The sequence below is a fragment of the Bombus vosnesenskii genome, unplaced genomic scaffold (assembly GCF_011952255.1).
Source record: "Bombus vosnesenskii isolate JDL3184/JDL3185 unplaced genomic scaffold, Bvos_JDL3184-5_v1.1 scf7180000013272, whole genome shotgun sequence".
Lineage (NCBI taxonomy): Eukaryota > Metazoa > Arthropoda > Insecta > Hymenoptera > Apidae > Bombus > Bombus vosnesenskii.
The window spans coordinates 4,622,478-4,637,600 of record NW_022882930.1 but is presented as its reverse complement, the minus strand read 5'-3'; the positions used below and the strand labels follow the sequence as shown (position 1 = coordinate 4,637,600).

The 15,123-nt window shown below is 38.0% G+C and overlaps 1 protein-coding gene across 1 annotated transcript in view; it reads right to left on the bottom strand.

The window, feature by feature from the left end:
• The window catches only part of LOC117231395, a 94,365-nt gene extending 80,339 nt beyond the window's left edge, over positions 1-14,026 (bottom strand). Inside the window, exon 1 of the mRNA XM_033489803.1 lies at positions 13,122-14,026. Coding sequence (XP_033345694.1) covers positions 13,122-13,197 — 76 coding nt within the window. The 5' untranslated portion in view covers positions 13,198-14,026. The remainder of the gene's footprint in view (positions 1-13,121) is intronic.
• Between the last annotated feature and the right edge of the window lie 1,097 nt (positions 14,027-15,123).

The following is a 15,123-nucleotide window of genomic DNA, read 5'->3' as shown; positions in this document are numbered from 1 at the left end:
AAAGACGCGTGTAATGAAGACACATCAACATATAGTGTACCATAAAAGATAAATCTAAGATATGTTTACGTTGAATATGTTTAAGCTGAAGTTAAGTTGGAGTTAAGGTTAGCTTTGTTATCTGTTACCCCGAACTTATGCTAGGTTTAGCTTTAGTTTTGATTCCAATTTAGTAAGATCCCACTGGTAGAAAAAGAAGGTCCTCTGTGGTAAGAATAGTTTTCTTTTTTATTTATTTATTTGAATTTTACAATTTGTCCAGTAGGACATTTGGTAAAATATTATAGCTTAGTGGTATAATAATATAACATGTGGATGGCTACCCCCAGTGAGATACCATCTTCGAATTTGATTGATTTATTTCTTTACTGAGGTGAGTGTTTGTTTGTTAGGTTATGTCCTTTGTGGTAAGAATAGTGTATAAGATAGGATAAGATATTGTAAATCGAGATGTACCCGTAAGACATCCAAATAAATCATCAAAATATTAAAACCAAATTGAGATATGTGTGTTTGCAATGGAATTACGGGTGGGTGTATCACTTTAGATGTGATGGGTGGTCTAAATGAAGTATGGGATTGAGTGGAGGTTAGAAGCAGAATAGAGAGTTAAAGTAAAGCTGAAAAATAAACCAGATGTATAAAATCTGAAAATCGAGTTTATTGTGAAAATACTTAAATGAAATACAGACGTAAACAACAACTAATAATTAACAACAATTAATAACAGTAATAATTAAATAAACAACAACCAATTAATAACAGTAAACAATAAATAACAAGTACTGTGCAATGTCTACCTGAAAATCGAGAATCGATTTTCAACGTCCTGAACTATACCGATCTTTCTCCGTCAGTCTTCAATGTTTTAAATAATTACTCTTTCTTCTGTGATCTTGTCTATCTCCGATGTTGATCTCTGTCCGTACGTTTGGGAAATGCATGTCTCTCAAAATGGCTCTCCGTAAAACAAAGAAAGCCGCTCTGTCCGTGAAACAAAAGAAGTCGTGCGTCGAGAGACGGTCGTACAAACGTATTCGCATTTGAACTCTTAAAGAGTTTACATATATGTACATATCTGATTTATCTTTCAGCTTTATATATTTAATAATATATATATAATAAGTTAAAAGCGATGCAAGCATACATCAAATTAGAAGCATCATTCGACAAACGCCTGCATAGTAATATCTAATTCTAGTCAATTATCAACTTATAAATATATAAAGCTTAACATCGTTCGTTGGTTGTATTCTTTACGAATAATCTCACGATCGACCAAACTCGAACGTTCATCCTAATTTACAAAGCAAAATCAAGTTCTGGCTTACGCGTGGCCATCGTCTTTGGACAGCTCTCGTGTGACGACCACGCTACATAATCGATATTCTCGGTATGCCCAAATGCCTTATAACACGGGTTATTGATTTGCAACTCCGCCTCTCTGTCGGTGTATACGCGCGCATAGCACCGGCATAATAAACGCTGACCGTCCTCTCGACACCTTCTCAAACCATTCGCCACGCGTTCCCCGCATCGCGTCGCGTCCCGTCGATCTAAGAAAGATAACCCATAGTATACATACGGTATACGCGGACAGTTATCGCCTCGTTGACCTTGGAATCACCGATGCATCGTCGTCCCGGAACTACAATACGTCTACATTTCTCCGCTTATTTCGCCTAGTCGCGTGCTCGTTTGCTTATGTCAAGCTACATACGAAAAAATGCACTGGTCTAAGTTCGGTTGAAATAGAATTTTGGAGATATTGGTAGATACGTATATATATATATATATATGTACATATAGTTTGTGGTGTGGATAATTGTAGATCATAATTATTGTAATACTAGATATTCATGCAAACTCGTATTTTCATAAAGACAAACGAAGGAAGGTTTCTACAGAGAATGTTTTATCTATTAAATATTATAATAATAATTGTGATATTAGAATACGTATTATAATAGGTGTTAAACTTCGTATATTTCATACAGCTTTGAATATTATGCGCGTTCTGTGGGTTTCTGTACTTTTAGATCTCACGTAAACATACAGAAACCCGTGATTTATTTATCAAATATGTTTTCCTGTTTATATATTCGCCAATATATATATGTATACAGTACAGTATATATACATATATCCATATATATACAGGGTGATTGGTAACTGGTGGTACAAGCGGAAAGGGGGCGATTCTACGCGAAAGAAGAAATCGAAAATATGGAATAAAAATTTTTTTTTTAATTTTTAAATTTTTCCATCGAGACAACGATCTACAGTGAGATCCGTTATAACGAGACGCGATAAAGTGCACGCGTACCGAGCCAAAATTCAAAGTCGATTTTCTCGAAAACAAAGCCTCGAACGAAAAATTTTTATTCTATATTTTCGACTTCTTTTTTCGCCTAGAATCACCCCCTTTCCGCTTGTACCACCACTTACCAACCACCCTGTATATGTAATTATATTACCAATTAGACACTAGACGGCAGTAAACGCAGTCTATTTTGTTTACATACTTTTTCTGTTTACATATTCGCCACTGTATACATATATGTAATCGTACTATTAAAGAGACACTACAATGTAATAAATTAGATCTGTGTGATCAGATAGCACATAGAACAGATTCCAGACGAAGTGAACATTGGAACTACCATACAAGCTTACATACATGTACCATACTACTATACATGTTTAGCCGAAACAGGCAATAAAATATTTAACGAATGGCAAAGTGCTAATCGAGATTCCAATATTTGCACGCGTTCGGAATAAAGAATGTGTTAACAGACTGGCACCTACTATAGGATAGCATTAAACGGGTCATTGACTAAATAAAATAGAAAAAAAGACAGGGAATGGTTTTTCTGCATTGTACCGTGTTAACCTAGGGGAATAAGGACAGTTTACTGGTGAATTGAGAATGAAAGATACTAGTGAAATGAGATTAGCAGATACTAGTCAAATACAAAGAAATAATACTAAATTGGTATTTTGCTAAATAAGAGGACTAATAATGGTAAATTGAGAGCAAAATCTAGCAGAATAAAATGGATGGATATATATTAACTAAATACAGAGAAACATTAGTATCATATTGGTACTTACGACAGATCAAACGAATAAGAATGGTTTTTGATAGGTTAATTGTAATATTGTGAATACTTACTAACGTGAAACTGCCGCTAGTATATTAAATACAAAAAATATTAAATACAGGACGAACAAAGCAGATGGAAAATAAAAACGATAAATAAGATACAGGAAAATAATAGTCGATAAAAATAATTGAGAATAGCCATTACAAGTAACAAGTAACTGTCGATGATGACCCGTTTGAAGACTGTTTTCAAGACTGTTACAAACTTGTGAAAATTATCAATTTTGTTATCACGCTTGTTAACCGACATACGCATTCGGTTAATAGGGTTAAATTTACCGTTAGAGGTACCGTGTTGTTGTACAAAAAGCGTGAATGAGAATGTGGAAGCTCTGCAAGGAGCATAGATTTTAAACAATTCGAGAATACTATCGGATAATTTATGTCACTAATTAAGATATTACGAAGAAACAAGATGTCGCATACGGTACGTCCCTGCTCAAGCGTTAACATATTTAAACTAGGAAGGATAGGTGTACAGTTTTTACAATAAAAAACGAATTCTACCAGGGCAGCATTAATAGATATTAGTCAAATACGCTACATATGAAAACGATCACTATCGATTTAGGAATGTATACTAATAGATCAATTTCATGGTTCTTGCGAAATGAGAGAAGATACTGAGGGTGAACAACGATAAATGTTAATTGAACAAATATAAGTGTTATCGAAATAATGTATGAAAATAAAAATAGTGCTTGACTGAAACGTGTATTTAGTAAAACGGGACCTGCGAATACCAGTTGAACAACTGTCGATACTAGTTAAGATATCAAATGCAGATTAAAAAAGAAGTTTGACAAGAGTCTTACATAATAGAGTTAATCCTATCGTGACTTTTTAATTTTTATTTTGCAATCTTGTTTTTATTCCTACAAATAAGGAGGCTCTTAATATCTTAACACTTTGAGCACCGTGTATTGCGTATAACATAACCTTTAATTCCCGCGTATTTTTCTAGTGACTGAAAAGACGGTTCACACGGTCGCTCAGAAACTTTGTTCCCGTCTCCAATCCACAAAATGTTAAGATATTCAAGATAAAATCGAAGCAAGAAATCAATATGAAATTCTTTCATATTTCGCTCAAACATGAAACGCTTTTCGATGTGAAAAAGATACAGTGAGTGGAAGTGGACCGAAAGCAGCAAGGTTAAAGATTAAAGCTTATTCCTCGTACGGATGGAATATATGATATTATAACGAAATAGTTCGAGAAGGTAGCATTTCACGGGGAGGGAGAAGTGTGCGATAAAGCTGAAACGAGGTAAAAAAAAGTGGTAGAGTTGAGACTAGCGACCTACGGTAGCATGTCATTCCGGAAGTCCGGTTAAAGTAGCGGTTGCGTACACGAGCGCCCGCTTGATAGGTGGCACGAGCAGGGAAGCACTTTCGCCCGTGCGTAAACCTTCCTTAAAGGCCGCCACCTTCTCGCAACTCCCCCCTCCCCCTCATTGCTTAATTACACGTTGCTCGTTAATCGGTCTATCGAACGTTCTCGTAACTCCACGTTTATCGCGAGAAAACTTGTCGTACGTTGATATTTTCGAAAAAAAATATCGATCAAATATCAATTTAATTATTAATTTAGAAATTAAAAATTTGTAATTTCAAGATTTCGTACAATTAAACGATTGTTAGCCTCTTGTTTCATAATATTGAAAGTCGAGTTACAGACATGGCAAAGACTACAGCTTCGATCTAATAAAGATAGGTTATATCCATGACAAAACGTAGTTCGAATTCTAACCTCAATTTCAAAGGTTATTTAAATATACGTTATATAGAATATTTGAATATTACGTTTGCCGCGGTGTTACGCTAGTAAATAACTAACATCGCCCTAGTATAATAGCTACTAAAAAAATCACGAGTCAAGAGGTTAAACCTTTCACGAAACTCTTTAACCTATGAGTTACTACTCAAGTAAGCGATAAGCATGTACGTTTCCGTTGAAACTGATGTGTTTCTATTATTCGTGATGACTGAAAAACAACCTTTTTTACAAAATAAAAAGAAAGGGAGATTTGCTTTTGAAAGACTTAATGATTCCAGCGTTTCGACAAAGAATACTTCGAATGGCGGCTGTTTGCTAATTTGCAGTATGATTTCGAGCCACGGCCACGAAGGCGATAGGATAATAATAAAGCTGCAAGGAGTATTGCGCGTGTTATTCGCGCAGTGGAAACAGCCTTGCGGCTCCCACTTTCCATTGCGTCACCGCAGGATGAGACCTTCGCAAGCCTCGTTACATTTCGGCCTCCGTTCTTTTTCTTTCTCGTCAACAATCTTCTCGTCAACAATCTTCTCGCCCAATTCGATGATTAGTCTCTCGTAAAGACATTTCGATAAAAATGACAACGTATTGCAAAACTTAAAAAGGATTGTCTTACGTATATCTTGTGCATTCTCGTTTATCTTTCACAGTACATTTGAATAGCATGGATTTTATAGTAGTTGCACAGTACATTTAAAAACAAAGAATACGTAATTGTTCGTTATAATAATTATAGGTTTCAATTTGTATTTTTCTGCTGTATGACATATGAACAGCAAAATGGCCTCAATATTCGGCGGAATCATATTTAACGCTTACTAGATTCTTTATATAATTAATTCGTGCTGTATACTAATTTTTTATGAAATACATACAACGACGTATAACCTAACCCCCAAAAGAATTAAAGTCTAAAGAGTAAAACGGGAAAAAACGCTGTAGTTTTAGAAAACTGAATTACATTGTTATTGCTTATTTTATGTAAGGTCGCGTCAAATGTCTTTTATAAAATACCATAAGACATGTTACAAACCTAAGTAATAGTATTTGTATATTCTGAACGCGTATGTATTATATACAGTACAATTACGGTAGAATACAGAACTGAATTATAATTCACAAGAGAATCGAATGTATAATATAATTGTATGTCTCAGAATGGACGAGTGTTTAGCACAGAAAGAATGTTTAATACATATTTTGCTTCTACTTGTATATGCATGTATCAATTTTTCATTTTCTTTTGTCTGCCACTATATCTGTTCACAGTAAATATCTCGTAGCTTCTATACATATGCATACACAGACACAAAGAGATAAAGGCGTTGTATGTTAGATAAGTGCTCAAATATCTTCGTGAACCAGTGTGAGTCGTGAATCGAATCGTAAGTTATTAGTAGTGGCCGATACGAACACATTGGTTCGAAATCGACGAGTGTTTACGCGTTGGACGCGTTGGACGCGCAGGAGACGCGTATCGATCGCGCCGTGACGATAAGTCGATCGTGAACGGCCTCGTAATTTATTATTCGTAATTAATGGTAATCATGGCCGATCGCGTTCGATTACGAGCCGAGTCGAATTACTTGCAACACGTTCCCATCCTGACGCCATATTTTATTCACTGTTTCCCTCGGTTAATGTGCAAAACTATGATTCTAATCATTTCGACATAATAAAATTATCGTGTACAACCGTAAAACGATATAATACTAGAGAACGATCCTTCTAGCTGTTATTTCAGTTATTGTAATTTTCGTAATGGTTAATAACAATCTCGCAATAATTTAATCAACGATACTTGGTTTAAAATTCAGATTCTTTAACGTTTCCAGGAAAGATATGCTCCACTGATATATACCAATTTCAAAAAAAGATGTTTATCAAACAAGGAACTTATGATGCAATAAAATTGTTCATAATAATGACCTTCTAATTATTTTCAGTAGTGTACGATATAGGTGATTTCGTTTCCTGAAATTGTAATAATAACATTCATCTTCATATATTATACTTTCAATTGTAATTGGTGTATACGTTATTTTATATCCTTTGATTTATATAATCATCAGGATTTTTCTGGAATTATTTAGAATTTTTCTATAGTGGAATTTCGAAGATCTTCCTTCTAGAGAAAGACAAACGTAGATAATCGAAGGTCGTTGGTACACGAGCCGCCAGCTCGCTCTTACGCGGTCCGATTTCAATGTCATCGACATTCTTAATATGGACTTGCCCATATTTCGTTTCGTATCCTCATAGGAGAAAGACTCGGACGCGCCGAATTCGGAACCTTGGGAAAGGTCAGCGCTCGAAGGACCTCGCTGGAAACACCGAACAAACCTCCGAACGACGATTATCCGTGTTTCAGCTAAAAAAATCTAATTTCTTGCCATTCGAATCGCATACACGATGAACATCTTTCGAAGGCTCTTCGCGATTCAACTATATCACGCCATTCTTGTACTATATTTTCTACTATATTTTTTCCACTTTTTACTTCCTTAACCTAATTCGTACCTTTGTGGAACAGATACGTGATAATAGAAATATGTACATAATGGAAAAGATCATAGCAAATATATACGTTACTAGCGCCACATGCAGATGTGTAACAATTTAAGGTTAAGAAAGAAGAAAACAAATTTCATACACTTATTGTTTCTAATGATATATAAAAGTACATTATATTACTAAATACGTTGCACTATGGTAGATACGTTGCTTCAATCCATCATGCAAGCTCTCAATTAAGATTCCAAATTCTTTTACGGAAAATATGAAAAATGAGATTCCCTGTAACGTACATATTACACGGATATATTGCTTTTACATTTATAACAGAGCAATGCGTTATTGTATTTATAATCAAATTATCAGAAATAACAAGTAAAGTTCGAAACTGTGAATATAGACGCTGAAAGAGGCGAAACGAAATAAGGAGTACAAAATATTCCTCGAAAAATCCCTAGAAGATTCCTAAAGAACTTCAAAGAAACAATAACGAATTTATAAAAAAATGTCGAAAGATCTATCAACGAGATTGAACGATCGAATAGTAACTGGTATCTAAAACGTGGAAACATGAAATTTAAGGGAATAGAAGGTGAAAGACGAGGGGAAAGGCGACGAAACGCGAAAAGTACCGTTGCGTGGGGAGCAGAATGGCGCGGTTTTGCAGCGGGATAAGGAATTCTACACCGGCGAATATTCAACGCGAATCACGCTCTCTGGGAGTATCGAGCTTGCACCTGGACCAGTTTTCTGCCGCAATGCTGCCGTGTCGAAGCTGTCTCTCCCTCTCTCCCTCTCGCTTCTCCTATACACGCCACTACTCTCCTCCGCTACGCTCTTCCCTCCATACTTCCCAGCTTCCCTTGCTCTCACTTTCTCTCTCTCTCTCTCTCTCTTTCACTTTCTGTGTCTCTCGCCCTACGCGTTTGCATTTTTTTCATCAAAACGTTTCGGTCGTCGGACGAGTATAGTTCCGCCGGTGAAACGGATGCATTTTAAATCTTGCCGCACGATGAAAATTCAACGCCGTCAATGGTATAAACAGTTTCTATCATCGAAATTGAGAAAAGCTTATCTTTCTTTTGTCCGTCGTTAGGTTCTTTGACACCAGAGATGAAAAACTTCTTAATAAATTGATAGGATACGTGAGAGGTTATGGAAACACATGGAATTAACTTTTAAGCGTATGGTGTTGGTATATGACAACATAACCTATACTATCGTTACGTGAGAGATTATGGAAACACATGGAATTAACTTTTAAGCGTACGGTGTTGGTATATGACAACATAACCTATATTATCTAATACGAACCTCTCTGATCAACTCCACTTTTCATAAATTTAGTAAATAAAAACTACGTAGAAAAATGCACAAATATGAAATAAGTTTTTTAATTTTGCCATCTTATGAATCATAGACCGACGATTTCAAATTATTTCGTTGCATTTGAAGAAACCACGCATTTAACGATTCGAATATTTTCGGTGCGATGTCGGAATAAAACGCGCTATATGTATACTTACATAGAAGATACAGTGTAGGAAAGGAGTGAACGAACTCCCGGTGGAGGTCCTTCAGACGGGCGAGCTCTGCGATCGAAACGCATATACACCTGTAATGTTAGCGTGTCCCTGACTCGGCAATTAGGCCAATGCCTTTGCGAATCGATGACCCGACGAAAAATTGTTCTTATTCGCCACTAACTCTACGCTGCTGCTGACCGCGGAGTCACGGAGAAATATTTCGATTTACTAGTTTCTTTTAAATCAGTCGATAATCTTAACTAATATATATATACATAGAACTCGATCATTCGTTAACGTACACTAAGTTAACCTAAACTTAATTTTGAAAAACTAATCGGTCTCCTAATGTACAAATTTCGTGAAAATGATAAAAGTGAGAGAAATTATAGATGGTAAAAAAAATCTAGTGATCAGGTAACCAGCAATTGAGAAATGTAAATACGCGCGATATTGTTCCAATCTAGGAAGAAAAGCCGAAACTCGACATGCGAGTTCACGCAGGTTATATAGAGAAGAAGTTTCGCATAGTTAGAGAGATGTGCGCGGAGAAGGGACGAATTTCTCGATCCCTTCGCGGCAAAACCTTCGCCTGATGAGAAGCTTTAGCTGTAGGGGGCCTTAGATATTCATGAAAATGGAGTTCCCTAGCGCACCGACGAGATACAACCGTGAAAATTCAGACGACAGGTTGCTGGCTCCTCCATTCTCACCAGAATTACCACCATTACCTATTCACATTATTTAAAATCGGCAAGTTTAAATTATTCCATTCGATCATTTCGACCTGGATATCGAAAAATTAAATTAAAAAATTTATGATACAATCTTAAAAGGTCGTCCACAGAATTACCACCATTACCTAACCTATTCGCAATATTATTTAACATTAATAAATTCATAATTTTCTATTTCTATTATATTGATTGAATATCAAAAGATAAGATTGAAAAATATAATTCGAAAAAGTTGAAAAAGCCAAGCAATTATGTTCAGGTTGGTAAGAATGAAGGAATAATTTACTTACACCTCTTTTGACGCAAACTGCCTGCTTAAACAGATATAGCGAGCGACAGATGTTACAAATTGACGCCCACTACTTCAACAGGTGTAAATCTGACGTAAACGCGAAATTTTCTAGTCGCTCTAGAATCGTTCTCTTACCAGTCGTTCCCCCTACTCTCTATCGGTATATTTTACGCTTGTAGGCAATGAGCATCGTAGGTCGATGTTTGTTTGTGATAACGATAATCGTAATTCATACTCAACGCGTTCGTATATTAAACGATAATAAATACGAAATAAACGACGAGGATAATCACAATAGAAGTTGAATGGTATATTAAAAGTTTAAGTTGACGATTTGTCAACAACGATTTACGCGTCTGTTGCAAAAATACGCGTCTGATAGAAACGGCCAGGTGAGGTTGGCATTGCCAAACACGATATTGCTCCCGCAAACATTTATGTGCTGTGAAACAGGTGCGAGTCGTGCTTCCCGTGGCACGATACGTGCCAGTCGATGTGCCGTGTCCGTACGCTACGGATAACGGACAAGTGCTTTGAAAATATTACTAGCGAAACATGCCCGTAAAGATCCCCACGATAAACCACCGGTTTCTTTCGAATTTACTGCTATATTTTACTTACTTCTTTCGTTAATCATCTAGTTGTGTTAATTACAACAAAAATTGATATAGGGAATTTTATATTCTATACGTATGTATGTATATTGAAAAAGATTTCAGATATTCAAATGTTTGAAAATTCATTTCCAGGTTCAATGATGTGAAAGAGAAAAGAACGAAATTTCATCGGTTTCAGATTCTTGAAACAACACGATTAAAATTTTTGAAAATATCGCTATCAAAATATGGCCATAAAGAATCCTCCAGTAATATTTAAAATTATCTAACTACATTAATTGCACGTGGAATTAAATAGAGAATTTCACACATTCTATACATTTAAGAATTTTTCAGATATTAATATGTTTGAAAATTCATTCGAATTAGTACCAGATGATTAACGATGTAAAATAAAAAGACCAAAATTTCGCTAATTTGAAATTCTTGGAGTGATACGATTAAAAATGTTGAAAATAGCAAACAGAAATACGAGCTGTATATTAAATAAAGTTCCTACTGTGTTTTTCCGAGCCGACGTAACTGCGAATCTCAATTTTCCGAAACAAATTTAAAAGTCAATTAACCAGACTATCCCACACGACGCGTTCAAAGCGCGCAAGGAATATTTGTAACTGTAACTACATAGTTTCCTGGTGCAAAATGCGAACGCGATTAATTTCTTGTCGATAAACGTAACGAGTCGGTAATATCAATTGATGCCGATCGATTTTCCCCTTATTAAACCAATCATTCTTCTTTTCGATTTTCTTCGCCAAAGTGTTTCTTCCGTACCAACCATGTATACACGTTATTAATCTTAGTGCTGCACGAAATATAATTTTCGAATAAATTACATTAGATCACGTCGTACATGCTCACGCTCCCACCTTTCACTTTTCTTTCCTTTCAACTTTCTGACTTTCTTCGACTGTATTAATTACACTATGTCTACGCCTCTAAAGTTATATAGGCATGCACATGCAGAAAACAATGTTACAAGCAGAACGAAATATATTAGGTTAGTATTACTTATCGTTAAAATTTAAACTGGACAGTGGCGCCGATCTGCTTATCTGTTGTATTTTTGTATATAACACAAAATTCACGTTACTTCTCTTGCGGTGGGTATTAAGAAATCACAATAAAAGCCGTGAATACGGCGCCAGACGTTCGTGCGGCCAGTAAAAGGGACAAGAAAGTGGAGAGGCCGGTCCGGAAAGCAGCTGTTCAATAAAAGGATGTTCAAACCCTATACGGCCAAATGTCACATGGTTCGCATCTCACTACATTTACGTACTAACATATTCAGTCACCATTTTTACAATCTTCGTTGTACAGGAATTTTATCACTTCGAAAAACATTGCTTATTCGTCACGAGGACGTTGTCCAAAGATAATAAAAATTACGATAGGAATATGTCGCATTTGTCGAACGGTTGATAAGTACAAGATATTTATTATTGAAGATCGCACTGATAAAATTTGCGCACGTTATTAATGATCGAACGTCACCGTGACATTGTTTTACGAATTACGAGTAAACGTTATGTAAAAAGACAACGACAATGAAAGTCGCATACCTAATGAAACTAGCCACAAATCAAACGGTCCTCCATAATCTCGACTCGGATGGTAAAGCGGTGACGCGTTTCAAACGATCGTAAAAACGCGTGAAACCGCGCGCAAGAAAACAAATGTCGGTAACGCGCGGTTCATGGGGTGTTACGGGTCAGGCTTTATCCTTCGTAAAACACTCGGTCGATGTCGATGCGTCCTCGAACAATATGTTCCTTCGCAGTTTATTTTGTTCGAAGCTCGATTCGATAAGATACGCGACCCTTTAAGAAACACCATAGCCTCGATATATAGAACGGATATAGAACGTTTTCTTTCTCATCGAAATGTTATCGATATCGTCGTTTTGATGCTTAATTATTTCTCCATTACCTTCTATAAGATCGTCGACGAATACGAACAGTCAACGGTGCTTTGTGTACCGTGTGTTACGTGACACATCGATGCGAACGCGCACACGTATGCCGATGAACGTCTTAGAAATCAAATCTGACCTAGAAACAGCTGTTGGCGACAAAAGCGAATTAAGAAAAAGCGAACGCCATCGAGAAATCGATCTCTCCAGCAAAAATCTAATACCTCATTGGACCGATGTTATTCGACATTTTTCAGGTTCGATTAACACCTAACAATATCCGGTCGGGCGACGCATTCAAGGATTATCGTTCGTGACACTGTCCAATGTACTCGAGCAACGAGCATGGAAGCAACATGCCCCAAAGGGTCAACCAGGCATCCACCTCGATACAGGTTTTCACCAGGTGCACACCGATCTAGCATCGACGCCACTGTTCATGTACCTACATATATAGGTGTACATCTGTACATATGTATGTATATATGCGTATATGTATGTGTGTGTACGCGCGCGTGTCGAAAACGCAAAGGACAGAGGTTGGAGAAGAAAAATTGCGAAGGTCGTGCGCTCACCCTCGAGCAGGTGCCAGTCCTCGTCGAGCGAAGCCAGAGCCTGTGCCTGATTCGCCTGTTGTTCGAAGTCGAGCATCTTGGCTCTTCGTTCCAGTCTGGCCTGCCTTTTTATGGCCCTTCGGCTTCTGTAGTCTCTCCGTTAGCACCGACTAAATATCTTGTATCACTCCACCTCCCACAGTAACCGACCACGTTACCAATACGTAAGTCGAATCGTACCGAACGGCCACAGAAGCAAGAATAATGATATCGTTCGTATTTAAAGAGAACGTGGAGACCGCGCGGAATCCTCTGTCGAACGGCAATTGAAAACTGGTATGTATATCAAAGTCAGACTTTCCCCTCGAAGAAACGTCCGCTCGGATTATCTCGAACGTCCTTTCGTCACGAGACTAAGAGCGAAGAAGACGGTTAGAGAAAGAGGAGACCGGGAGTGGGAGGGAAAAAGTTAGAAAGAGAGTGAATGAGCGAAGAGCGAGAGAAAAATAGAGAGCTGTGGTGGAAAGGACGAGATAGCGCTTCTGGAACGCGAGCGTCTCGAGAGCCACGAAACTCTTTTTCCGTTTAAAACTCTACTCTCTGTTTACATCGATGTTTCTGATTGGCCTGGTGTCGGTGATTCCCCGTCTTCGACTGGGGAAGAACGGCGCGCAAGCGTCCCTCGATTCTTTCGAAAGATCTAATGTAAAATTCTTTCGAACAAGTTGGGAGAAATTTCCTTTTCAGAAGAGAAAAAATTCCAAAGAACGCGGCTATTGTATTTATTTGACGGAATCCTCTGTGTAGGACGGAAAGAAAAGAGAAGGAAGGACGACTACGGTGCGTCGTAAAGAGACAGTGAGAGAGAGAAGCTCACCGAGAAGACGAGCACACCCGCTCACGTGCATACGTGGCGGTACTCGAACCGCGACTGATTTCCCCTATCACTCCGTTCTCAGCTGCCACCCACTAACCGCCCCCCACCACCCATCGGTTGAACCCCATCCCCCCACTCTCTCACTCTCTCTCGCCCCGCGCTCACGAACCAAGCTTGCTCGTTCCAAGCAACGGTAGAACGTCTGTCGTTCCCACTTCACCCCACGCCGTCCCTTACCAACTTTTCGCACCCCTTTCTCTCTATCGCTGCTTTCTCCGTCTCTATCTCCCTTTGCCGCACTTTGCACGCTCGCTCATTCCCTTCTCCTCTCCCTTCGAATATATAGGGTGCGGTAAAAATCGTAATATAACTTCTGGAACGAAGTGATTGTAGTAGAAAAGATGAGTCGGAAAACCGTAATCGAGTTTCTCCGCGCAACTGTTCGATTTTCAGAGAAATTACTAAAAAAAATGGGTCGAGTGTAGACGCACCTTGTTAAAGTTAGGGTAAAGGAGTTACTTAAACTACTTTTGGAGTTACATACTTAACCTATAACGTCATCGATTTATTGGGTTTGAAAGCATATATAAAATGTTAGATAGAATATTGTAAATATTAATTGACAAAGGAATTTTACCAGAAACTGTAACGATACGTTTGCATTGAACAAGCAATGGCTAGTGCGACGCATCGAGCACTCTGCTCGAGTCCACAAACTGTATAGTATATAGGTCTCATCGTTGAGCGTGTACGCGTTTCTTCGTCTTTCATTTCTCTCTCGTACTTTGTAGTCTGAGACCGTTAATGCAGAGGAGAAGTCCGCGAGGCACTCATGAATTCTCTTCTACTCTCTATTTCAGTTCCTCCCTTGGCCCCTAACTTCTTTGCCGTTCTATTTCAACGGCCGTCTCGCTCTCTGTCCATATCCTCTCCCACTCTATCGACAAGCCCGATTCTCCATCTCGCTTCGACGTTACGATTCTTGAGCTCTGTCTTTCACGAAGGTTCCATCACCGCTCTCCAGGTTATAGCTAGTCCGGGTTACCGGTAACCGGCCGGTAAACGCAAAGTTATGCGTCTCCAGGTTTTAACCCGCTACTTTTTAGCGATGGTTCCCGGGAAACGAGACAGATGTAGCCGATTCTG